The sequence below is a fragment of the Acinonyx jubatus genome, chromosome A2, assembly GCF_027475565.1.
Source record: "Acinonyx jubatus isolate Ajub_Pintada_27869175 chromosome A2, VMU_Ajub_asm_v1.0, whole genome shotgun sequence".
NCBI classification, from domain to species: Eukaryota; Metazoa; Chordata; class Mammalia; order Carnivora; family Felidae; genus Acinonyx; species Acinonyx jubatus.
In genome coordinates this window covers 597962-624062 of record NC_069383.1, presented here as the reverse complement: position 1 = coordinate 624062, position 26101 = coordinate 597962, and the positions used below count along the sequence as shown (strand labels likewise).

Here is a 26101-nt window from a genome sequence, read left to right as displayed (position 1 = left end):
GGGAGAGGCAGCATGCCTAGGTTCTGAACCTACCTTTATCACCCCTTGGATTTGTATTACCGTTTATTCGGAACAAATATACTCATGTTGTTTCCCCATCATCAATTGTTTTGGTTATAAAGTCACACCCAATATGACTAAATTGGGATCACATCAGTGATGTTGTATATGTGGGTGTGCACGGGTATGCACACACATGTCCGTGAGTGTGTGCATGTGCACAAATGGAGCTGAATCAGTTTTAATTCATCATTAAAGTGAAGGCTCAAAAGGGCATTTATTTCCTGTTAATATGCCAAATTAAACTTTGCTTCACACTGTTTAACTCAGTAATTAATTTCCATTCCCTTTTAAGTTTGATTAATTGGAATTTAGAGCGCAACAAGCCTCCTGGTCACGCCAAGTGATGTAATCCCACATCTCTGGGCTGTGGGTCTGCGTGTGGGGTGCTCGCTGCCCCTCTGTGAGGACAAGGGGGCATGATCCTGCTCAGAGAGCAGCCCTGGACAATAAAAATCGTTTCAACAATTAATTAACCGAGCACAATACAAAGGGGGCGAGTGTGCTACTTGCCGGATCTTTCTCATGAGGAAGCGCCTGGCACATTCTGTGCCTATGGGCATGGCAAATGGTCTGGCAGGGCACACCACTGGTAAGCACCAGTGCCTCTGGGTGTGGTGATGGCGGCAGAGTGAAGGGATGTGGAGGAAGTTCTTTGCCTTTGATTCTATGTTTCCAAAGTGTTCGATTTTAATGCGAATATGTCCGTGCACTATTTGTAGAATTTATTTTCGAAGCAACACATGATGAACAAGAAAAGCAGAGGAAGACCCCAGTGACTAACACTTTCTCTTTTTTTCCATATCCTATTCCTTTTTTTTTTTTTTTTTTAATTTACGTATTCTCAAGTTAGCTAACATACAATGTAGTCTTGGCTTCAGTAGATTCCTGTGATTCATCACATACATATAACACCCAGTGCCCATCACCTTAATGCCCATCACTCCTTTCCCAACCTCCCCAAACCCCCACCCCCTTCAACCCTCAGTTTGTTCTCTGTATTTAAGAGTCTCATGATTAACACTTTAGTTTTTTATACAATTAGACTTGGTACCATCTTCTTTTATCAAAATAATTGCAAAGTGAGCTAGAGTAACAATAATGCTCTCTATTTCTCACACTACGTGGTGGGCTCACTGGTGTGTACTTTCTTACACTCACATTATTTGAGCATATTGAACATTATGTATAAAGATTTTAGAACAAGAAAGACAATGTGCTCAAATGGAAGAATTTTAGAATGAGCTATGGTGTTATCTTTGGGGTAATTTTTTGTGCGTACTTTATTATTTATTTCCAGATCTTATAGGTTATAGTGGAAAAATAAAACTTTTTATTTTAAAAATCCATTTAATAGATGTGAGTAGAAGCAGTGAGAACTTATACACTATGACTTAGTACAAAACTATGCCTTCCTGTTCCTTCCTTGATCTCTAACAATTTCCTTCATTCTGCCAACTATTACTGATGATTTCTGCATATCAGGTTAACATCCTAGCCCCAGAATACAAGGACATTCCCCAATCTCAGGAGCTTATGAGGAGTGGGTGAGCAAGGGCGCACACACCGCTGTTTAAGAAGAGAGGAGGAGCCGATTCTAAACCAACCAGGACTTCTGACAGAGGAGATTCTGGGTGTCACCACTGCAACATTCATGAAACGATATGTGTCAGCTAGAAAATTACAAATAGAGGACACATCTTTTATTTCTAATAAGTTTAATTTTTACAGGAGCTTCATACCATGACATCCTTGTCAAGCCCCCAGGAGTGCTTTTTAACCTGGCGGCATGTCTCTGGAAAACCAGGGCACTAGAAAGTTCCGGAGACCATCACCATGTAGCCCGAGAGATAATTTTGCTTTACATTTTATGGATAATATGTGTACGGTGGCTCCTAAAACATTTGGTTCTAATTTTCTACTCTCCAAACAGCTATTCAGCTTTACACCAACACACATAAGTGTCTGAGTTGTTAAATGTGCCAAATTTTCTATTAAGCAAAACGAAACAAACAAAATCTTTTTTTTTCCCACGCAAAAATCTTTGAAATCTCAAAGTGTCCTTTCTACACGTTTCTCAAAATGTAAATAGATTTAATAGCACTGGTACTGTGAACCGCAGAAAGGGCACTTACTGTCCACATACAACACTTGACACTGTATCAGAAAGGGAGGATAGAATAGGTTTCAGCGTGTGGCACTGTCCCTCCCAGATCACAGACTTGTAGCACCTTGACCCACAGAAAACAGGGGCAGATACGGCGGCAGCCGCAGCACAGAAACCATTTTGGACGAGGACTCGCCTTCGGGTCGCACATCAAATGAAAGCTCCCCGGGAAAAAAAGCATGAGCTTGGACAGGCAACCCTACTCTTCCCCTTCCCACCTCCACTCCTCAGGACTCAAAACAGACTCCAGCTCAGGTATAGAATACGGGAGGGCTGCCAGGAGGCACAGGCTGGCCCTTTAATGGGCAAGAAGAGTCACTTCTACCTATTTACACACTGCTCCCACGCCGCCCCCCTCCCCCAATAAGTGAACCACACTCATCACACCCCTTCTTGGGCATTCCCCCTTCCTGTGACTCCCCAAACTGTAACTACCAGAATCCATGCTTACACCAGTTTACAATCTGGTTACAAGATGTAGGTAGGGTCCCTAAGCAGGTTATAGAAGTGTCTTTCTGCAAAAAACACAGTCAGTTCCAAGTCCTGCCAGGTCAGCCCTAGCCCTGACCAAGATCAGCTACCCCAACAGGGAGGGAGTGTGAGTGAGGGTTCACAACCTCCCGTGTGCCAATCCTTGGGCAAGACAGAGGAAGTACCAGAAGGCAGCGAGTGAGTGAGGCCAGGCCGACAGGGAACAGGACAGGTGAGTGTCCAAGAGTACTTTGTGGGTGGGAACCTAATGGCAGAGGAAAGAAGGAGGGTGGCCAGGCAAAGAGTGGTCTGATTCCATAAATGGTCCCCATTCCACCAGCAATGCTCTCACAAATCCAGGGCACTTTCCTGAAGACAATGAGCTGGGCTGACTCAGGGAAAGGCACAGGGAACAGCAGGAAAGGATCACTCATTCAATGGTTACCACTCATCTCCAAGATGTCGACTTCCACGTCAGAATGCAGATTGTCAGGAAATCAGTAAATACTTCCTACATGCACATGATAACTAGCAGAAGAAAGGTAGTACTTGAAGATTCCTCAAAAATCTTCAATCCAGAAGAGAAGTTAAAACACAAACCTCAGGGCACCTGGGTGTTTCAGTCAGTTAAGCATCTGACTTGGGCTTAGGTCATGATCTCCTAGTCCCTGGGCTCAAGCCCCACGTGGGGCTCTGTGTTGACAGCTCAGGGCCTGGAGCCTGCTTCTGATTCTGTGTCTCCCTCTCTCTGCCCCTCCCCCCTCACACTCTGTCTCTCTCTCTCTCAAAAATAAGCATTAAAAAATTAAAAAATTAAATAAAAAATATAAAACACAAACCTTGAAAAATACTCAAACATTGAGTGCCGTGAATAGGACAAACCATTTTTGGTGAGCAGTGGAAAGAAGGCAAGACCAGAGCACGAATGAGTGGGGAGGTGGGTAACTGGGGGAGGGGATGGGATCGGAGCAGTGCAGAGACGACAGAGAAATGAACAAGACAAAGGGAGGTCACCTTAAAGTAACCCTGAGGTTGGAGCCACCTGGTAAATGACCTCAAACGCTCATGCTGGCTTCAGGAGTCTAACCTCATTCCATGGGAAGAGGGGCAGTTGAAGGTCTCAGGCTAGGAGATGACAGCTGCAGGGTGAGAGTAGAAAGGAGAGCAAGGCAGGCCACCCAGTCAGAGGAGAATGAGGCAAACGAGGGGCACAGGCCACCGTGGGAATGGAAACCAGACCAACAGAAGACACTGCAGAGGAGAGCTGGCAGGAACAGGGGTTTCTATGCACAAGGTTCCCCAAGACTGGGGCGCACAAACAAGAAGGATGACTTAGAAAAGCAAACTCAAATAATTCTGGCCATTCAAGAAAAAACTGGTAAGTGTTCCAGAAGTGCCATCTTAAGGGAAAGATATTCCATCAATCTAGAACAGGTAATAGAAAAGAGAGTTTATGTGCAGCCATACAAGTAGCCTAACTATCAGGAAAACAGATTTCTAAATTCTGTTTTCAGTGGATTTGTGGATTCTTTTTTCAGTGGTCAAGTGTTTTCCTAAATGGAAAACAACCAATATCAGATATTCTGTCCTAAAAATAAGTTCCAAAGGTGTAATAATCAACTACTTTTTACATATGTAAAGAAAAAACGAAAGCAGAATTATAAAGATTTTTTAAAGATGATGCTTATGTCGGGAAGTGAGATGTTCACTTTCACGCATGCCATGGGGGCACGAATTAAGGCCACGTTGCAGAAATTGGTTTTCCAGCACGTCACATGCCTCAAAAGTCCCACAGCCCATGCTCCACTAATCTGATTTGTAAGAATATTTTATAGGAAAGTGATACAAAATACTAAATAAAACTCAAGCACAAAGCTCTTTTCTGTTATGATATTTATATTCACTTAAACAATAGTGAACATAACTTAAATATTTAAAAAAAGATAGAAATGCTTTTATAAGGTTATGTTATACTCATGTTTTGAACATTAGGGAGAGGTTAAAGAGGAAGTTTGCAAATGGTTTTAGGAGCATCAGAAAATGCAGGCGGTTGAATGCTACCTGAAAACTCAAGACACATAGCTGCAGATAGACTATGAAGACATTTGCACAAAATGGGGAGAGGAGAAAGCCACAGGCAGCACTGCTACACCATTAACAGAGACCACCGTGAGCGGTGCCTGCTATTTTCCGGCTATTTTCCATTTTTCACATCTCTGACATGAGCAGATGCCCATTAAAGGATGAGAAGTGAGAGAGGGAGACTAACAAGGCCCAAAAGGAGGAAGGGGAGGACACAAGTCCAGGAGAGGCACAAAAGTGTGGGGTGAGCCTCAGGAGAGGCACCGACGCTGAGCCTGTCAGAGCTGGGGCCCACCAACCGAGAGCACACGGGGGAAGAAGTGCAAGTTCACGTCCTCTGCTTGGAGAAGGTGGGAAAACAGAAAGAGGCGGTAAAACAGCAGCAAAGTCACTCTGCCTGTTCTGCTCTCTGGCCAGTCAGCTAAGGCTAAATCACACTGTGATGACGGCTCAGTGGACCCGTGCCAACACCGGATTTCCCTGCAGGTCTGCAGGTCTGCTGCAAGGGATGGAGCCCTCCCTCTGGGACCCGGCAAGACGAGTCTCCTGAGACATCACAGGCTGTGGCAAAAGTAACAGCCACGTGTGTAGTGGCTGCACCACCAGCACTCACTGTTCACTCCCTACAGGGAACCACGGAAGGGCGCTCCTCCCTAGAGGGGACCACGGAACGGGCGCTCCTCCCTACAGGGGACCACGGAAGGGCGCTCCTCCCTACAGGGGACCACGGAAGGGCACTACTCCCTAAAGAGAACCACAGAAGGGTGCTCCTCCCTAGAGGTGACCACGGAACAATGCTCCTCCCTAGAGGGAACCACGGAAGGGCACTCCTCCCTAGAGGGGACCACGGAAGGGCGCTCCTCCCTAGAGGGGACCACGGAAGGGCGCTCCTCCCTAGAGGGGACCACGGAAGGGCGCTCCTCCCTAGAGGGGACCACGGAAGGGCGCTCCTCCCTAGAGGGGACCACGGAAGGGCGCTCCTCCCTAGAGGGGACCACGGAACGGCGCTCCTCCCTACAGGGGACCACGGAAGGGCGCTCCTCCCTACAGGGGACCACGGAAGGGCGCTCCTCCCTACAGGGAACCACGGAAGGGCACTACTCCCTAAAGAGAACCACAGAAGGGTGCTCCTCCCTAGAGGTGACCACGGAACAATGCTCCTCCCTAGAGGGAACCACGGAAGGGCGCTCCTCCCTAGAGGGGACCACGGAAGGGCGCTCCTCCCTAGAGGGGACCACGGAAGGGCGCTCCTCCCTAGAGGGGACCACGGAAGGGCGCTTCTCCCTAGAGGGGACCACAGAAGGGCACTCCTCCCTAGAGGGGACCACGGAAGGGCACTCCTCCCTAGAGGGGACCACGGAAGGGCGCTTCTCCCTAGAGGGGACCACAGAAGGGCGCTCCTCCCTACAGGGGACCACGGAACGGCGCTCCTCCCTAGAGGGGACCACGGAAGGGCGCTCCTCCCTACAGGGGACCACGGAAGGGCGCTCCTCCCTACAGGGGACCACGGAAGGGCACTACTCCCTAAAGAGAACCACAGAAGGGTGCTCCTCCCTAGAGGTGACCACGGAACAATGCTCCTCCCTAGAGGGAACCACGGAAGGGCGCTCCTCCCTAGAGGGGACCACGGAAGGGCGCTCCTCCCTAGAGGGGACCACGGAAGGGCGCTCCTCCCTAGAGGGGACCACGGAAGGGCGCTCCTCCCTAGAGGGGACCACGGAAGGGCGCTCCTCCCTACAGGGGACCACGGAAGGGCGCTCCTCCCTACAGGGGACCACGGAAGGGCACTACTCCCTAAAGAGAACCACAGAAGGGTGCTCCTCCCTAGAGGTGACCACGGAACAATGCTCCTCCCTAGAGGGAACCACGGAAGGGCGCTCCTCCCTAGAGGGGACCACGGAAGGGCGCTCCTCCCTAGAGGGGACCACGGAAGGGCGCTCCTCCCTAGAGGGGACCACGGAACAGTGCTCCTCCCTAGAGGGAACCACGGAAGGGCACTCCTCCCTAGAGGGGACCACGGAAGGGCACTCCTCCCTAGAGGGGACCACGGAAGGGCGCTCCTCCCTAGAGGGGACCACGGAAGGGTGCTCCTCCCCCAAGCCGAAGCTCTACCGTGGCGGGAACACACCAGCTTCCCCAGGTCCCTTCTCCGTGGAAGGAGCGGATCATCATTAAGAACTGAGGACACAGCAGGAGAACCACGCTTCCTGAAAGAAGTTACTTCACTGACCCCAGGCAAATGCCCCACTATGTGGGCACACAACAAATTAGTATAACTTTCCCCCTGAGCTTCAGAAATTTGTCAAGGCAACAAGCGTCTCCCAGTGGGTCCAGTGCAGCCTGGGTCACTGAAAGCTGTCCTCTGCAATTAGAGGGTTACCCAAAAGTGAAGAGTTTTAGAATATTCAAATCCTAAATTTCTTCCTGGTTTCTTGAAGTCTCCTGGTTTGCCTCATTTGCCTTCCTGGCCAGCTAGCTCAGTGAGGGCCCGCAGTGGAAACATACCTGACGAGTGAATGGATAAAAGAAAACATGAATGGCCACCAGTTGTCATTCCCACAACACCGGGAGTCTTCACAAGAGACGTCAGCCGCAGCCTTGAACACAAGCGCTGGCACACAACTCTCACACATTAACTCCCAAAAGCGTGCTTCCAGAATCGTCCAAGGAAAGCAAGTGAATGTCATCGGTGAAGATCAAAACCCACAAATGTGGCCTCTATACCTTGCTGATAAAATGATCTTTTTTTTTAATTTTTTTTTAATGTTTATTTTTGAGAGAGAGAGACAGAGCATGAGTGGGGGAGGGGCAGAGAGAGGGAAACACAGAATCCGAAGCAGGCTCCAGGCTCTGAGCTGTCGGCACAGAGCCCGATGCGGGGCTCGAACTCACAGACCGCGAGATCATGCCCTGAGCTGAAGTCAGACGCTCAACTGCCTGAGCCACCCAGGCGCCCCAAAATGACCTTTAAAAGGCCACGTTCCTCAACATCTTTATCCGGAATTTCTAACACCATGAAGTTGTGATTTATCCAGACAGAACTATCATCAAGTCTGCCTCCTCAGAGTCTGGAAGCCCAGTCAGGATGAGCAAAGAACCACTACTTCAGTAACCCCACAGGGCTGCCTCGTTACCCAGACAGCATGGTCAAAACAGGAGCACCACCTCCCAGAACAAGTAGTGAAGGGGCGCCTGGGGGGCTCAGTTGGTTGAGTGTCCAACGTCGGCTCAGGTCATGACCTCACTGTTCCTGAGTTTGGGCCCTGCGTCAGACTCTGTGCTGACAGTGCAGAACTTGCTTGGGATTCTCTCTCCCTCCCTCTCTCTCTCTCTCTCTCTCTCTCTCTCTCTCTCTCTGCCCCTCCCCTGCTCACTCACTCTGTCTCTCTCTCAAAATAAACATAAAAAAACAAAAAAACAAAAAAAGTAGTGAAAAGGGTTATCATGAAGCTGATTTTTTAAAAAAATTCTATGGAAACCCTGTTAAGCTCCCTGAAATGAGCCTTAGGAGCTGGGAGATCCTAAACACCAAGCGTGTCTTCCCAGTGAAGCAGCGCCTTCCCCACAGAGCCAGATGCAGCCAGGTCTCCTCAGCCAGAAAACCTCCTTGGCCGGAGGCCTCAGGCTGTCCGGTTCCCACAGAGGCCAGTGTCCAGATCCCACAGGGCCCCAGGGGCCCCAGGGTGTCCGGATCCCACAGGCTTTCCCAGGCTCTCCGGGTGGTCACAACTCATATGGCATAGGTTTCACTGCTACTACCTCATCTCTTTTCAAATACACAGTACTTTTTCATCATCCCCCACTTGTCAAATTAAAGCTTCTTCTTTTTCTTTTCTTTTTTTTTTTTTTTAGAGCAATAAAACAGAAGTGCTCAGTCTATCAGATTTTCCACAGCATGCTGGGCACCCCAGTAGATCACGACCTGCAGTTGACAGGCCCAGCTTGTGATCACTAAACACGAAAATGAAAATAAAAAACTGTTCGGAGCACTTCCAACAAAAATATTTATTTGGTCTGCTCCCTTCACACCTCAAGAAAGTCTCGGAAGGAAAAGAAGGACAGAAGGAAGGAGGGGAAGAGAAGATGGAGGGAAAGAGAAGAGGGAGGGAGGGAGGTTCCTTCACGTGCTCGTGGCTCAGAGCCCTGGCCCACTGAGGGCCAGCAGCAGCACCCCAGGAAGGGCCAACACGAGAAAGAAGCGGGGGTATACGGCCTGAGAACCGACCCCAGCTGACCTCTCCCCCAGATTCAGCCTCAGCCCCACTCTACACACAGTGGGGCCCACTGAGGCTCTTTGTCCACTGACAGATACTGTTTACTGGAGCTGGAACACCGTCCTGGAGACGCGGGGTGCTGCCCCCTCCCCGCAGGGCCCCCCCGCCAAGCGTCAATCTCTGGATTTGTGGGGCTATTCTGTGTGCCGGTTCTTGTCCAGGTCCCTGCTCAGTACTACCCCACCCCACCTGAGACACCTGACATTCCTACCTCGAAGCTTCCACGTGAAGCCAGAACGGGGGTCTCATGCATCATCAGGGATACCCCCGTGGGAGCTGAGGGCCAGCACCTGACTCAGCAGGCCTGAACCTTTGAAAGGTCTGCCTTTCAAAATCAGCTCAGCAGACTCTGAAATGTCTTTATTACGTAAGTTTTATTACAAAAGTAACACAAGATTGCTTTTTTTAAAGATTGCTTTAATACATAAAGCAATACAAAGATCTTGAAACACAAGTTAATCTCCCCCATATATACCCTCCCCAAATTGCCCCTAGTTTCCCCAAAAGACACATTCTTCCTTCTGGTCATCTGCTGGGGGTGGGAGGGGGGAGCACTCCCAGAAAACAGAATCATATTATAACCACTACCCTGCAACTTACTTTTTCTATTTATCACACAAGGGACATTTTTCCTGGTCAGGAAACAGACAGACACTTAACTCATTTTTTAAGTATCTATGTAATATTCCATACTACAGACCCAGCATAAGTTATGAAACTTCCCATATCAGTGGATTTACAGGTGTTACAGGTTTTGCCCGTATAAATACTGTGGCATACCCTCGCTTTTATATACGTGAATCCCCAAAACAAATCAAGTTATCAGTACATTTTTCATATAATAGATATTGCCAGATTACATTCCAAAAGGCTGTAACCAACTCATGTGCTTACTAGCAAAGTGCATCTGGGCCCATCTCCCTGAGCCCTCACCAGTGCCGGGTATCATTCATCATGTGAATGTTTGGCAATCTGCAGGTAAGCTTTATATTCACATTTCCCCTAAGTAGTACTGAGGGTAAACACATTTTCATACAGTAAGTGGGCCATTTTCTTTCCTCCTCTGCAAACTACTATTCACATCTTTGCCTGTTTTCCTATTCAATCTTTGCCTTTTTCTTATAGGGTGTAGGGGCTCTTCATAATTCAGAATAAGAACCTCCGGTCCACTGACATGTTGCTAAATGGTTCTCCCAGTTTGGTTATCTTGTTTTTAATTGTGATGTTAAATAACATGACTAATAACATAAAATGTGGCATCGAAACCATTTCTAAGTGCACAGTTCCGCAACACTGAGCATGTTCACACTGTTGTGCAACCATCACCACTATCATCTCCAGAACTTTCCATCTTCCCAAACTGAAACTCTGTCCCCATTAGACCCTAACTCCCCATCCCCCTTCCCCAGCGCCCAGCGCCTACCCTCTCCTCTCTGTCTCTATGGATCTGGCGGCTCCAGGGACCTCATAGAAGTAGAATCACAGGGCAGTTGTCCTTCTGTGACTGGCTTTGCTCACATAATGAGCATCATGTCCTTCGGGTTCGGCCATCCTGTAGCAGGTGTCGGGATTTCCCTCCTTTCCAAGGCGGAATGATTCTCTGTTGTACATCTATACTACATTTGTTCATCCATCCATCCATCTGGCGATGGACATTTGGGTCGTTTCTACCACCTGACTTCTGTGAATGAGGCTGCCGTGAACATGGGTGTGCAAATATCTGTTTGAGTCCCTGCTTTCCATTCTTTGGGGTATTCTTTTGAGATTGCTAGATCATATGGTAAGTCTGTGTTTAATTTTTTGAGGAACCTGGCAGCTGCACCATTGTACACTCCCACCAATGATGCCCTAGGGGTCCATTTCCCCGCATCCTCACCAACACTTGATATTTTCTGTTTTTGTTTTTTTACAGTAGCCATCTTCAGATGTGTGAGCTGGTAAGTATGTTTATCTTTTGACATTTTTTTTAATGTTTATTTATTTTTGACAGAGAGAGAGAGAGCATGAGCAGGGGAGGGGCCGAGAGAGAGAGGGAGACACAGGCTCCAGGCTCTGAGCTGCCAGCACAGAGCCCGATGCGGGGCTCGAACTCACGGACCATGAGATCATGACCCGAGCTGAGGTCGGACTCTCAACCGACTGAGCCACCCAGGAGCCCCATTGACTGTCTTTATAAAGTACGTTATCCCACGCAAAACTTTTAATTTTAATTGTGATTTCAAAGATCTATTGGACACTTTGAAAATATATATAAGGTTAATAGGTATATATATTTCTCTCTCCATTCTAAGAAAAGGAAAGGGAGGGGAAAGAAAAGAGAAGAAACCTGTGTCTGACCACAGAACATTCTAGACTCCCCAAAGGGGCCTGCCCTCTGTATCCTTACAGGGCTGCTGGGCCTCCTTGCCCCACTCGCCTGTAGGGTGAATGAAGCGGCAACCACAGACCCAGACAGTATGTTTTCTTTACTAACTCCCCATCAGCTACTCATAGCACACAATTTTGTGAGATTGGATGATGCCTGCTTTGCTATTTCGTAGACTTTAGCTGTATTAGAAAAAATATCAAATATTGTCTGTCTCCATAAATCAAAGCCTGCATATATATTTACATTTAAATTGCTTTCTTTTTCCAAAGAACTCAAAGCTGTTATCTTACATAATGTTAATACGAGTCCCTGCCAGGAAGGCAAGTTGAGGTTAGGGAAGGAAAACCCCCACGACAGTTATGATTCCAGGCCTGTTTTTTGTCAAGGACAAAGGAGAGTGAACGGAACTTTAGTTTCCATTGTGCTGCTGCCGCTTACATCCCCAATTTAATTAAACATGCACATACCTATTTTCTTTACAGTCAAACTTCACTGAAGGCAGGTGACACATTTTTACAAGTAAGATTATTTTTTAAAATCTGCTTCCTGGGGCACCCGCGTGGCTCAGTTGGTTCAGCGTCCGACTTCAGCTCAGGTCATGATCTCACAGCTTGTGAGTTTGAGCCCTGCGTTGGGCTCTGTGCTGACAGCTCAGAACCTGGAGCCTGCTTTGGATTCTGTGTCTCCCTCTTCCTCTGCCCTTCTCCCGCTCATGCTTTGACTCTCTCTCTCAAAAATACGTAAATGTTAAAAAAAAAAAAAAAAAAAAAAAACCTGCTTCCAAATAAAAGCTTCATGGGGTACAATCACAAGCAGCCTGGGAGGGGAGGGCAAGGGAGAGGCCTGACTGTGTATAAGAGTTGGAGGCGCTCAAGCTGGCAGGGCCACACGGCTGAACACTCTACATCCTGCCATCATGGAGGTTCTAATGTACTCTCCCCCGGCCTAAGTCACCATTATCACAGTCTGCACAGAACTTCCCCCAATCCCCGAAAACACACACACACAAAACAAACTATCCGGGGTTGTCAGCAATTTGTCCCCATGGCACATGAGCTAGCAGGACACAAGTATGATTGTTCCCAGCCCTGAAATCCCAGGCCTGGTCCACAGCACTGTTCACTCCAAGGGACACTCAAAGCACCTGGTTTTTGACTTTCAGACCCTCAAATGTGTCCCGTGTGGGCCCCGCCAGGACCAACTGAGCTCAGGGGTGGTCAGGCACAAGGCACCTTTTACTCGTGGAGGGCTTCCAGGGTCTAGGTCCTCTGTGAGCCAGGTTCCACCCGCAGACACCCGCGTTTGCACAGAGAACAGGGGCAGTCAGAGACGTCTGTGGCAGGCTCCAGGCAAGAACAAAATCCACACCCAAAACACACTCCCTGAACTACCTGGAGAGACCAGGAGCAGTAGGAAAACAGGCGCGCCCCTCACATGGGTCCTCCCACAGCTACCCGGGCCCACCTGCAGACTCCGTGTGGCTTCAGAAGCAGTACAGGGCAAAGCCCCTGTGCAGGTGTTGTACCCTAACCCCTCCCTTAGTGTTTGAAGGCCACGACCCAATGGCACACTGCCCCAGATCTGCTGCCATCACACAGCACACAGGTCTCTCCTGAGCAGGGCAGATGTGGTGGAGGGAAGCTCACGTTCCCAACCCTCCAGACCCAGCCACTGGCAGGGCTCAGAGCTCTACCCAAAAACACAAAGCACCAGACATCTCTTCTCTTCCTGATGAGAACAAAACAGGTGGTCTAAAGGACGAACGGCTTCCTGCTGATGGAGCAAAACTAGGCTGAGGGATGTGGCAGTTCCAGCCGGAGTCGGGGCACCCGATTCCATCACCTACTCTTGTAAAGCTGCTGGTGAGCAGCCGTAAATCCTGGGTACAGATGCAGATGTAGACGCAGACACACACACGTGCATATAAACAATGTGTTCCACTTCCGTTAGGTTTCCATTAACTTTTTAATCACGCCCAGAGAAGTTTCAGCTCCACAACTCTCTTCGCGAGCATCAAAGAAAATGAACCTCGCCCAGAATGTTCCCTCCACATGGTGAGCCCCGTCCGCAGTTAGCAGGGTAGAGGCAAGCCCACACCCACAGCGGCATGTCGGCTGGGCCTCGCACACTTACCATTCACGCAGGTCTCAGATGGTCTGCAGAGGCCATCCTCGAACAAACAGCCTGGGGAGGAAAGACAAAAGAGAAATGAGTCAGCGCTACAAAGAACAGTGCGGCTGTCCAGGGCCATTACATCCACCGACTCCCGAGTCTCGAAGAAACGACGCGGACACACGCAGGCTCTTTGGATCTGACTTTGCTGAGATAATGCAGATGCTGGAAAGCAGCAGGATACACAAAAGAGAACGGCAGGTTAGGAAGAGGTTATTAACTATGAGGGGATCCACCCCCTGGGTCACTGTACAGTCTCTGACTGTTAATTTGCTCACCGGGGAACTGCTGTAAAATCCACAGAGTTGAAGCATTCCCTGAAACAAATACGGGTTGAGGAAGGCACAAAGACGGGACTGGAGAAGCTACGAAAGCAGCTTCTGTTCTAGAAGCAGAGGAGCGGCATCTAACAGGGGACAGCGCTGCCATGAATTCACAAGAACAAGCAGTTTCACTGTGCCCTCACAACAATTCGAGAGAGAGATATTACAGTCCCCGCGCTCCCTGGGAGAAGCCCACAGGCAGGCCCGGAGCACAAACCCAGGGAGATGCCCCTCGGTCAGCCACCTGGGCCTCAACTCAAAGCAAAGGGTCTGCTTTCCTGAAGCGGCATGTAATCTCGTGACAAATATCACGTCCTGTCTTTGTCTGGCTGGAACACACATCGCTGCCCACTTCATCCACGAACTGACCGCGTGCTGTGGGCTATCTGTTACTGCGCCCCTGTTCCCCACTCCCCCTGGCTCTGCCCCCTGGGGCCTCTCGTTCACAGGCCCTCCCCACTGAGTACCCGCAGCAGGCCCTGTGAGGTGGCAAAGGTACCACAGCCCGGAAGGAAAACTGCCAAGAACCATCCAAAAGACGGTTGGCCAGTACTGAGAGTTAGCGAGACCTGCATCCAGTCTTGTTGCCCCAGAAGTAGTGACCCTGAGAAAGGCAACGGGCCCATCCAGTCTCAGTCTCACGAGCAGGACAATCAGGCTGCCTGATCTTTAAGACTCAAGTCCAGCCACCCAGGAGATGGTCTCTGCCGGAAGAACAGATGCAAACCACCCAGGGTCTCTCAAGGAGCCCGGGCAGTCTGGTCGCCCCTCCCACTGCCCCAAATGCTCAGAGGGCCACATGCTCCCCTCTCTGTGCCCAGGACCATCCCAGTGCATTGCCAGGGCCACAGAAGACCATGGAGAAGCAGCCCCATGCTCAGGCCCACCACTCACTCACATTAACAACCCTGTTTGTCACATGGAACTTGCAGATGACAGACTGTGAGGAAAGGCAGCAGGAAGAAGCCTTTCCCCACTTCCTGTGCTGCTCTAATCACAGCTGACAATTAGACTCAATTGGAAGGAGAAACGCACCGCCATTAACACTTGAATCTTGACCCTCAACAACCTGCTATCTGCGTGTGCCTCATTCCATCCTTTACAGGGAACTGGTTAAAAAATGCAGCAGAGAGACTTCTACCAGCAGTATTTCAAGTTGTTTATCAGCAGAGCTGCAAGCGTTACGCATACTCCACCCCACCATGCAATATGCTAATTTGTGTTGTTATCTGCTCTAAAATTAAGAAAGGCCATATTTCATTTTAAGTGTCAGCCACCTACTAACACTAATTACGACCATACATCGTAGAAAGAAAAAGACATCTGTGTGAGACACTTGGCCCCGCCCCGTGCTCTCCATCCGACACACTTCCTTCTCCAGCGGCACCCACCTCCCTCTCCCTTGGCAGGCTGGGCACGGCTCCAAAGTCGATTTGTTCACACAGCAATCTCACAGTCGAGCTCGTGAACGGCCTCAAGACCAGGTGCGACTCCAAAGCCAGGCAGTTAAACCCGTGAAGCGGGCCCGTGAAGCAGTCCATCTTGGTGCCCAGAGCTTACAGCCGGAATCGCTCAGCTCTGATGGTGGTATCCCCCCTCTCCATGAAAACAAAGGCGGCATTTCCAAAATGCTCAAACTGCTCCCTTGGCTGACCACCCAGAGACCAGCTGTGAAGGTGGGAACACCCCTTATGCATCTATCCACAGATTCCCCTCCAGCTTCAGAACACACACGCACGCTGACAGATACACACAGGCAGACACATCACACACACTCACAATACACTCACAGATGTGCATACCAAATCTTTCTAGTCCTAATTCTGCTTCCCCTTTATTTTCTCAGAATACTGCGCAAGATTGCGTCACCACCTTGATGCCTCTTTTTCTTTGCCTATTCAAACAGAAAAAGATCCAGCAATTCTGCAGAGCCAGGCCAGCTCTGCCTCCCCTCATTCCTGAGACATTTAGAAAGGGTTTTGTATTTTGTGGTGGAAAGAGCCCACACGAGCAGGATTCCCACGCCCTGGCCGGTTAACTGCCGACCCACAGCTGCACGAATCCCCAGTGCAGCCCTTCCGCTCGGAGGGTGTCCCCTCCAGACTGGGATGCTGCTGTAGAGGGGAGAGTGGCCTGAAAATCGAAGGCCCCAGCCCAGCAATCCGCATCACCAGTATTCCGCCCACCCACAGGCAAGCTGACTACCCTCCAGGGTCTGCTCTTTCCCAAGCTCCCTCCCTCCCACAGGTGTTTGCAGAGGCACTGACATGGATGCCAGCGCACACTAGCAGAATAGGAGAGGTTCTGTGACCGAATGTAAGAAAAAGAAAAAAGTAAAACGAATTCTCTCACCAAACAATAAAACAGGTTCTCTCTCAGATGGACCATATGAACAGAGGCAGTGACTGTATCTTGTACAAAGCCACTGGAACATGCTTAGAACCCAAGTATTCTCAGGAAATCTTAACACTGAGAGCTGATGGGGAGCCTGGGTGGCTCAGTCGGTTAAGCGTCCAACTTTGGCTCAGGGCATGATCTCACGGTTTGTGAGTTCGAGCCCCACATCAGGCTCTGTGCTGACAGCTCAGAGCCTGGAGCCTGCTTCAGATCCTGTGTCTCCTTCTCTCTCTACCCCTCCCTGCTTGCACTCTGTCTCTGTCTCTCTCTCAAAAATAAATAAACATTAAAAAAAAATTTTTTTTAAACTGAGAGCTGACAATGCTACTAAGCCAAGAAAGATTTAGTATGACAGCCAAATAAAATGATGACAAACTCCAGCTGGCATGCGAATTCTGCTCAAATGCACGTTAATAACTAGTATAACAAGTACGTTATCTCTTCGCAAAGGCAATCTTTCACAAATAACGAAGTCTTCTCATACATAGTTCTCTTACTTGATCGCTCCCCCTTCTCACTGAGCACTCCCAAAGCAAACAACAATACAATGTAATGACTCTCCCAGTTGCCTACTGCAATGCCTACTCCCATTTTGCAAAAAAAGGAAACCCGGACTCGAGAAGGTTAAGAATATGCCCACAGTCTGACTCAAAGCATGGTCCGTCTCCCCCCCACACACGTGCTTTCTCCACTACTGCGAGCTGTTCCAAGTAAGAGGGTGGGTTTGTGTCCACACAAGCGTTCACCAGGGCAGACACAGGCACATCACACCACTGGGACCTTACTTGGTGGAGCCCTCTGTCCAGGTCCCAGCCCGCAACTCTCATTCCTTCTCCTACCTCCACCTGCAACCTTTGCTCTTCTGGGGGCCTGGAACACACCCAACGAAAGAAAAAGGCAAATCTTTGCCAGTATCTGGCCAGTGACCGCACACACGTGCACCCTTGGCGGGAAGGAGAGCCCCTGCTCCTGCTCACTGCTTCTCCTTTTACCGTATAGCTCCTCCTAAGGCAGTACCACTGGGCTCCTGCTTGCCCGTGGCTCTGCTCCTGGCCTCCACACCCTGTCTCAGCTCCCTGGAGCTTTGCAGAGCAGCTCCCACCCCGGCAGGAAGCGATGGGAGGCCTCACAGAGCAGGCAGATGGTGACACCCGGACTCAGGTGCCTTCAGCCACATGCAGAAACGAAGGGTATGGGCAAAGCGTGTCTGTCCCGGGGCCCATCCTGCCAACAATTACCAGGAGCACCACCCCAGAGGTAGTCAACCTGAGGCGTGTCTCAGAGCAGACACTGAAGTAGATAAACAGTGGCAGACAGGTCCGGGCACAGGGCACACCCCCTGGCTGCACCTCAGGGGTTCCCAGGAGTGGACAGACATCATTTATTTTGTTGGTTTTTGATTTTGGTCTTGATTTGGTGTATACATTGTTTGTTCTCCACTAACCCAGCCCATTTTCTCCGGGAGCTGATTCTTGGCTCTCAGACATCTAAATAGCAATAATCTAAAAGCTGCAAGGCGGTGCGTGTGTGTGGTGATTTGTACAGGAAGGCTCATGTTTAAGCCAAGGTGAGCCATTGGAACCAGGCAATGAACAGATCTGACTATCTCAGTGCAGCGGGAAAGCCTTCCCAGCTGCAGCACCGGCAGGATATTGGGTGACCCTTTGTGGCAGGTTCTGGGCTGCAGTCTCCACCACAGCAGATGCCAGGTGAGGGAGGACAGCTCTCGGTTCACAGTGGCCCCCAGTAAAACCTCAGACCTGGAGGTGGGCACAAACACCCTTTTTCAGCTCCATTTCACTCCCCACAGGTGGACTTTCACAGTTTCTATTCTTTCTGTTCCTGTTCGTCCTCTGCCAGGAGTCCCCAGCTCCCCCAAGAGTCCCTGGAGCACAGCATTCAGTAAATTGGGTGATTTAATGCATGAAGAATCACTTCGGGGCGTGCAGGGCTGAGAAACCGAATAAGAACTCTCCACTGCCCCAGCTCCCAAATGTGAGGAGTCCACACCTCAGCAACATTCTCTTGGTTCACATGCTCCCCGTACTGGAAAAGTGGCATGAAAACCCAGTTAACGGCTACAGGTATTTGGTAATCAATGTATTCACCCTCATCAAGTGAAGGCAGAGCGCCCCAAGAGCATGCAGGGAGGCACTGTGCCCCGTCCCGGACCAGGGCCTGGTGGGCCGGGCCCACTCGCTGGGCAGCAGGAGGTGTCCTCCCGCGAGCAGACAGGTCCAGGGGGGTGGCAGCTGGGTGCACACATCCGCTGCCAGTTCTCTCTCCTCCACTGTGCCCTCCGCAGTCTCCGGGTCAGAAGGGCAGCCCTTCCGAAGGCAACAGGAGCAGGTGCTGGGCTGGTCTCTGCTGAGGCAGGGGGAGCACAGGCTCCGGTGAGCTGCAGGTGGAGGCTGAGGGCAGCCTCACCCCTGCCCCTGACAGCTGCAGGGGAGAAAGGAAGTTCTGAGTAAGGTGTCAAACCAATTTCACAGAAGCCTATAAAGCCCAGGTGATGTGAGCTGGCACCTGACAGTGTGAAACGGAGCATCAGCTGGCGCCAGGCAAAGTCTGAGATAAAGGTCACCTGGACACCGGGACCCAGGGTCTAAGCCGTCACCTGCTGTCTCTACCAAGCATGTGTCTTCTTTGAAACCCACCAGCCACTGACTGCACTCACTCACTCACTGTAGTCACTGAGCAGTTATTCGTCAGAGGCCCCTATTTTACGGCCAGCAGCAGGTAAACCATCAGTAGAAACAGCCTTCTTTAGGTTTCCCACTCACACCCTGGTCGGCATAGCAACAGCCTGAGTCATGTAAATGCCAAGAAGCAGTCTCAGGAAAGACACCCAAGTCCTCACAGCTGCCTCTGGGAAGGTGTTTCATACTTCAGTACCACCTTTTTGCAAGAAACATACACAGACTTCATAACTTCAAAAATATAAGGCAGGGACTAAGTCAGTGGAGCATTCAACTGTTGATCTCTGGGTCACGAGTTCGAGCCTCATGTTAGGGGTAGAATTTAAATATACATTTATAATAGCAAAGTTAAATAATATAAACCTTACTTTCCTTTCCCGGCTAACTTGCACTAGAAGCCTCACCAGACACCCACACTGACCACTGTGCCCAATGTGCTGCAGAGCTCACTGCCCGCATCCCCCACAGAACCCCACGTGCTCTGTTTTTTGTTCCTGACTCTGTGTACCTGTCCTGCCTTGTCCAGGCCTTTAGAAAAGAGCAACTGTGCCTTGAGCCCCATGAGCCCCCAATCACTGTGTCTAGTGGAGCCTTTCAATAATCTTAATCAATTTCATTTCAGTGCCAGAATTTATCAAAACAGTGATTCTCACCAAAGCCATTTTATCAGTCTCTCCCAGGTAGAAAACAGTAAGGACTGTGAAAACATGAGGTTCTGGGGAATTACATTAAATTATACTCTTTTAGAAACGGCATTAGCAAAGAAAAGTAAGGTGTAAGATTTGAAGAAATATTCTTTTTAAAAGTCATCCTCATTTTTAACATCCATCCAGAGTGAGGAAGTACTGGCCTGGCTCTACCCCATAGTGGACGCACAGCCTTGGCAAAGCCTCTCTGGCTCAGTTGTCTCAGCTGCGAATGGGGGGGAGGGGGGGGCGCGGGGAGTTCCCTGCACCCAGCAGGTGTGAAGATAAAGTGCCCATAGTCCCTGGCACAGGGTCCTGCTGTCACTGCTCCCAACATCGCCATGCCATGGGCACAGACCCACATAACTACAAAGTCCCTACTCCCACGGTAGTTTTCCTGAACATTTCTATCACATCAAAAGCAAAAATGCATTTAATCAGATGGAGTATCCAAGCATGGATAGAAAACCTTTTCCACATTAAGAACTGCTTCTTTTGGAATAGACCCTGAACAACAAGCAAGAGAATAAAAAGCCTCAGACCAGAGGCTGGGATGCTGTGCACTTCTGGGAGCAGGAAGCAGCCCTGAAACCAGCACTCAGACACCCCTCATCTCAGCAACCTGCACTGAAGTCACAATATCTTGTCTCCTTCCCCCAAGATCCCAGATTAAAGCTGTGGTCCTGATTCCAAAGACAAAAGAGAAAGAGAGAGGAGGGGGAGAGGAAGGGAAGGTGGGGAGGAGGAGGGAGAGGGAATGAGAAGGGAACAGGAAGGCGGCACTGTGATGTCCCTCCCAAAGCATCTAGAGGTTTGGGTCTTTCAGGGTAGGAGGGCTTCTACCCATCATGTTCATCCCAGTGCTGTCTGGGTGCAGAAACCACAATCCAGGATGCTGGTGATCCCAGTGAGAGGAAGAAGACAGTCTCCAGAGCCAAAGTGCACATGGGGGTCTGAGACCAAAGCCGTTCACAACTGGTGTGTATTACCCAGGGCACTATGGCCTTACAGTCAACTGCCCAGGAGTAACTGAGAGCTGAAATCTGTTCTACTGTAGGCTTCACAGGCACTGCCTGCTGCAAACCTTCAGGGTAACTTCTCTCACCTCATTCTGTGTGACAGGGTGGCTGCAGGCTCAGTGCCCCTCCACATCCATGCTTCCTTCCCAGCGGGGGACACAGCGAGAAACCCACACAAACACAGGCAAGCTGGTGCCTGTCAGTGAGGCGGGCTCCGGGGACCAACACAAATCACCAGGTCATGACAACTGGTCCTCCCTAGTCCAGCTCCCCACAACTTTGCTTGGTTAACTCTGTCCCTGAAGGTGACATCTACATTCATCAGGGGCTGAAAAGGCCACGGTCTGCCACACATCTTTTGTTTCTGCAAACAAAGCTCTTGTCTGAGGCAGGGGCCACTATCTTGAGGCAGTTCCTGCTGGCCCACCTATCCACAAAATCAGCTTCTCCGAGAGGTTGGTTAAGCATCCAACTCTCGGTTTCAGCTCAGGTCATGATCTCACGGTTCGTGAGTTTGAGCCCTGTATTGGGCTCTGCGTTGCCAGCGTAAAGCCTGCTTGGGATTCTCTCTCTCCCTCTCTCTCCTCCTCCCCTACTCACATGCTCTCTCAAAGTAAATAAGTAAACTTTAAAGACAAAAATCAGCGTCTCACACACAGAGAACTCCATACCTGTTCTGGAAGGGGGCTCATGAGCCAGGACCTGCCAACCATCAGGTCCTATGACATTTTTCAAAAATAAAGAAAAACTAAATTCTTATCTTGAGTAACTCCCTTGATTTCAAGTTCTTCATTGCATAATATTTAAAAATAAGAATAAATTGTTCCAAATTCAAGATATCTACCAGAATTCTGTGTTTTATTTTTAAGGTGCAGGAGTTAATTGTTGGGAAATGTGTTGTGAACAACGTACATCTTGCTGTACTACTTTGATGGGCTTCAACTCTATGTGTTCTGAGTGCTTTTTTGACTGGTTCTTTGTTTTTTGTCCTCTACTTCCTGAGATGGAATAATATCTTCAAAACAAGCATTATTTTCTTGAATTGTTCTTTGGGATTAAGAAAGCATTTCTAAGCTTGTTTCCATAGATACAAAGCTAAAGGAAAGCTTTGGGAAAATATCTAATGAGGAGCCTTGAATGTCAAATACTGAGAGTGCAAATAGCCACTTTGTCAGGAGACAGATATGGGGAAGCAAACTCAGAGAACCCCGTGGGGACAGTCAGGAACACGCCCCAGATCGAGCAGCATTGAAGGCCAGGATAAAGTGAACTACATGAAAACTAGGATTGCTGAGAGGTGGCATACATGGGTGACACAGCCAAACTTTCCATTATATGTGAGATGCGTGGCTTGAAGAGGAAACAAGATTGTTGGCAGTGCTGGATTGACTTATCTGGTTTCCAGGCCATTCTTGATGCACAGACCACTACGATAGTCATATAATCTCAGGACCCTCCTTAGTAGACTTAAATCATTTTGTCATCATCACATGATAGATCATGGTATTTACCATATTTCAGGGTAGATAGAAGTCAACTGGGGGTCCTGATAAAATTATACATTTGATCCCCTAGACCTGCCATGGAGCCCAGAGTTCTGCATTTCCAATAAGAAGTAAGGGTACAGCTTGTAGAAATAATTTTAATTAAAAAACTTACAACAAGGCAGCCGGCAGGAGGTGGAAAAAGCAGTAGGAAGAGGATTAATGATGGCCAACGACAGCTGCGGGAAATGGCAACAACCCCTCACTTTCCGGCACGGTCCCTGAGGGTTGGCCCAGCCTTGATGGAGAGGAGATGCCCAAGAAGCACCCAGGCTGAGGCAGTGGCAGCGGCAGGGACTCAGTGAGGAGGAGGACACAGGGGAGCAGGGACACGGGTAGAAAGGGAAGACGGTGGCATCACTGCCCCAGCCGCCTAGTGCCACTGCCCATGCTGGTGGACTGGTTCCCGCACCTCCCGGTGGCAGAATCAAGGCCAGCCCCGGCTCCTGGCCCCACCTTGGACTCCGAGACAACACCCCCCGCCGCCCCCTCCCCGTCACAGGCACACACTCACTGAGCTCCTGGGCCAGGCCTGCCTGCCCTCTGGGCTACTTGAACAAACAAATCAAAGCACACCTGGTGGAGGGTCCAAAACATCACTACCAGTAGGGAGATAAAGCAACCAAAGTCCCAACAACAGAGAGCAAGTAACGCGTGCCAAAAAACACCTCCTGAAGGCCCTGGACAGTGTATGACCTTCTTTAATATGGTAGTGCTCACAGGTACAGGGCACATAGCAAGGTTTTAAAACATGTAAGGGACAGAAAACTAGCCAAAATGACGAAACAGAAGAATTCTCCTCAAAAGAAATCCCAGGAAGAAATGACAGCTAAAGAACTGATCAAAACAGATATAAACAATATAACAACAAGAATTTAGAGTAATAGTCATAAGATTAATAGCTCGGCTTGAAAAAAGCATAGAAGACAGCAGAGAATCTATTGCTGCAGAGATCAAGGAACTAAAAATTAGTCATGATGAATTTAAAAATGCTGTAAATGAGGTGCAAAATAAACTAGTGGTGGTGACAGCCAGAACTGAAGAGGCAGAGGGGAGATAGGTGAGATAGAAGATAAAATTATGGGAAAAGATGAAGCTGAGAAAAAGAGAGATAAAAAAAATCCTAGACGACGAGGAGATAGAGAACTAAGTGATTCAATGAAACAGAATAATATCCGTATCATAGAAATTCCAGAAGAAGAAGAGAGAGAGAAAGGGGCAGAAGATGTACTTGAATAAATCATATCTGAGAACTTCCCCAATCTGGGGAAGGAAACCAACACTGAAATCCAGGAAGCACAGAGAACTCCCTTCAAACATAACAGGAATCGATCTTCTGCATGACATATTATAGTGAAACTGGCAAAATATAAAGATAAAGAGAGAATTCTAAAAGCAGGTAGGGACAAACGGGCCTTAGCCTACAAGGGTAAACACATAAGGGTAGTAGCAGGCCTATCTCCTGAAACTTGGCAGGCCAGAAGGGAGTGGCAGGAAATATTCAATGTTATGAATAGGAAAAATATGCAGCCAAGAATCCTTTATCTAGCAAGCCTGTCATTCAGAATAGAAAGAGAGATAAAGGTTTTCCCAGACAAACAAAAACTGAAGGAGTTCATCGCCACTAAACCAGCCCCACCAGCAATCCTAAGGGACCTCTGTGAGTGTTGCAAAGACCACAAAGGACCAGAGACATAACTAGAACCATGAAACCTAAAATAACACAATGACTCTGAATCCATATATTTCAATAATAACACTGAATGTAAATGGACTAAATGCTCCAACCAAACGACATAGGGTATCAGAATGGAATAAACAAGACCTATCTATTTTCTGTCTAGAAGACCCATTTTAGACCTGAGGACACTTTCAGATTGAAAGTGAGGGGATGGAGAACCATCTATCATGCTACTGGAAGTCAAAAGAAAGCTATAATAGCCATACTTGCACCAGACAAACTAGATTTTAAACTAAAGGCTGTAACGAGAGATAAAGAAGGGCATTATATCATAATTATGGGGTCTATTCATCAAGAAGAGCTAACAATTATAAATGTTTATGCACCAAATTTGAGAGCACCCAAAGGTATAAAACAATCATAAAGATAAGCAATATTATTGGTAAGAATGTGGTAATTGCAGGGGATTTTAATACTCTGCTTACAACAATGGACAGATCATCTAGGGAGAAAATCAGTAAAGAAACAATGTCCCTGAATGAAACACTGGACCAGATGGACGCGACATATATTCAAAGCTTTTTATCCTAAAGCAGCAGAATACACATTCTTCTTGAGTGCACATGCAACATTCTCCAAGATAGATCACATACTGGGTCACAAAACAGCCCTCAATAAATATAAAAGAAGTGAGATCATACCGTGCACATTTTCAGATCACAATGCTGTGAAACTTAAAATCAACCACAGGAAAAAGTTTGGAAAACCTCCAAATGCATGGACATTAAAGAACATCCTACTAAAGAATGAATGGATCAACCAGACAATTAGAGAAGAAATTTAAAAATATATGAAAACAAATGAAAATGAAAACATGACAGTCCAAACCCTTTGGGATGCAGCAAAGGCAGTCCTAAAAGGAAAATACATTGCAATCCAGGCCTATCTCAAGAAACAAGAAGTATCCCAACTACAAATCTAACAGCACACTTAAAGGAACTAGAAGCAGAACAGCAAAGAAACACCAAGGCCAGCAGAAGAAGAGAAATAATAGGGATCAAAGCAGAAATAAACAGTATAGAATTCAAAACAAACAAACAAAACAGTAGAGCAGATCAATGAAACTAAGACCTGGTTTTTTGAAAAAATAAAATTGATAAACCCCTAACCAGACTTCTCAAAAAGAGACAGGACCCAAATAGATAAAATCACAAATGAAAATGGACTTATCACAACTAATCCCTCAGAAATACAAACAATTATCAGAGAATACTATGAAAAATTATATGCCAACAAACTAGACAACCTGGAAGAAATGGACAAATTCCTAAACACCCACACACTACCAAAACTCAAACGGGAAGAAACAGAAAATTTCAACAGACCCACAACTAGTGAAGAAATTGTATCAGTTACAAAAATCTCCCAACAAATAAGAGTCCTGGGCCAGATGACTTCCCAGGGGAATTCGACTAGACATTTAAAGCAGAGTTAATACCTATCCTTCTCAAGCTGTTCCAAAAAGTAGAAAAGGAAGGAACGCTTCTGGACTCATTCTATGAAGCCAGCATTACCCTGATCCACAAACCAGACAGAGGCCACACAAAAAAGGAGAATTACAGGGCCAATTACATACAGGCCCTGATGAACATGGATGCAAAAATTCTCAACAAGATACTAGCATATTGAATTCAACAGCATATAAAAAAGAATTATTCACCATGATCAAGTGGGATTCATTCCTGGGCTGCAGGGCTGGTTCAATATTCACAAATCAATCAATGTGATATACCACATTAATAAAAGAAAGGGTAAGAACCATACGATCCTGTCAATAGATGCAGAAAAAGCATTTGACAAAATACAGCATCCTTTCTTAATAAAAACCCTCAAGAAAGGTGAGATAGAAGGAACATATCTAAACATCATAAAAGCCATATATGAAAAGACCACAGCTAATATCATCCTCAATGGGGAAAAACTAAGAGCTTTCCCCCTGAGATCAGGAACACGACAGGAATGTCCACTCTCACCACTGTTGTGTAACATAGTGTTGGAAGTCCTAGCATCAGCAATCAGACAACAAAATGAAATAAAAGGCATCAAAATTGACAAAGAAGAAGTCAAACTTTGACTTTTCAGATGACATGGTACTCTA

The 26101-nt window shown here is 48.1% G+C and overlaps 1 protein-coding gene across 4 annotated transcripts in view; it reads right to left on the bottom strand.

The window, feature by feature from the left end:
* Positions 1-26101, bottom strand: part of PTPRN2 (protein tyrosine phosphatase receptor type N2) — a 799963-nt gene that overhangs the window by 700151 nt on the left and 73711 nt on the right. For 3 of the 4 annotated variants that reach the window (XM_053217793.1, XM_053217794.1, XM_053217795.1), the window contains exon 2: positions 13556-13606. In XM_053217793.1, the coding sequence (XP_053073768.1) occupies positions 13556-13606 (51 nt within the window). Of the gene's footprint in view, positions 1-13555; positions 13607-15308; positions 15674-26101 lie in introns of those variants that run through there. The other variant, XM_053217797.1, reaches the window with a different exon arrangement.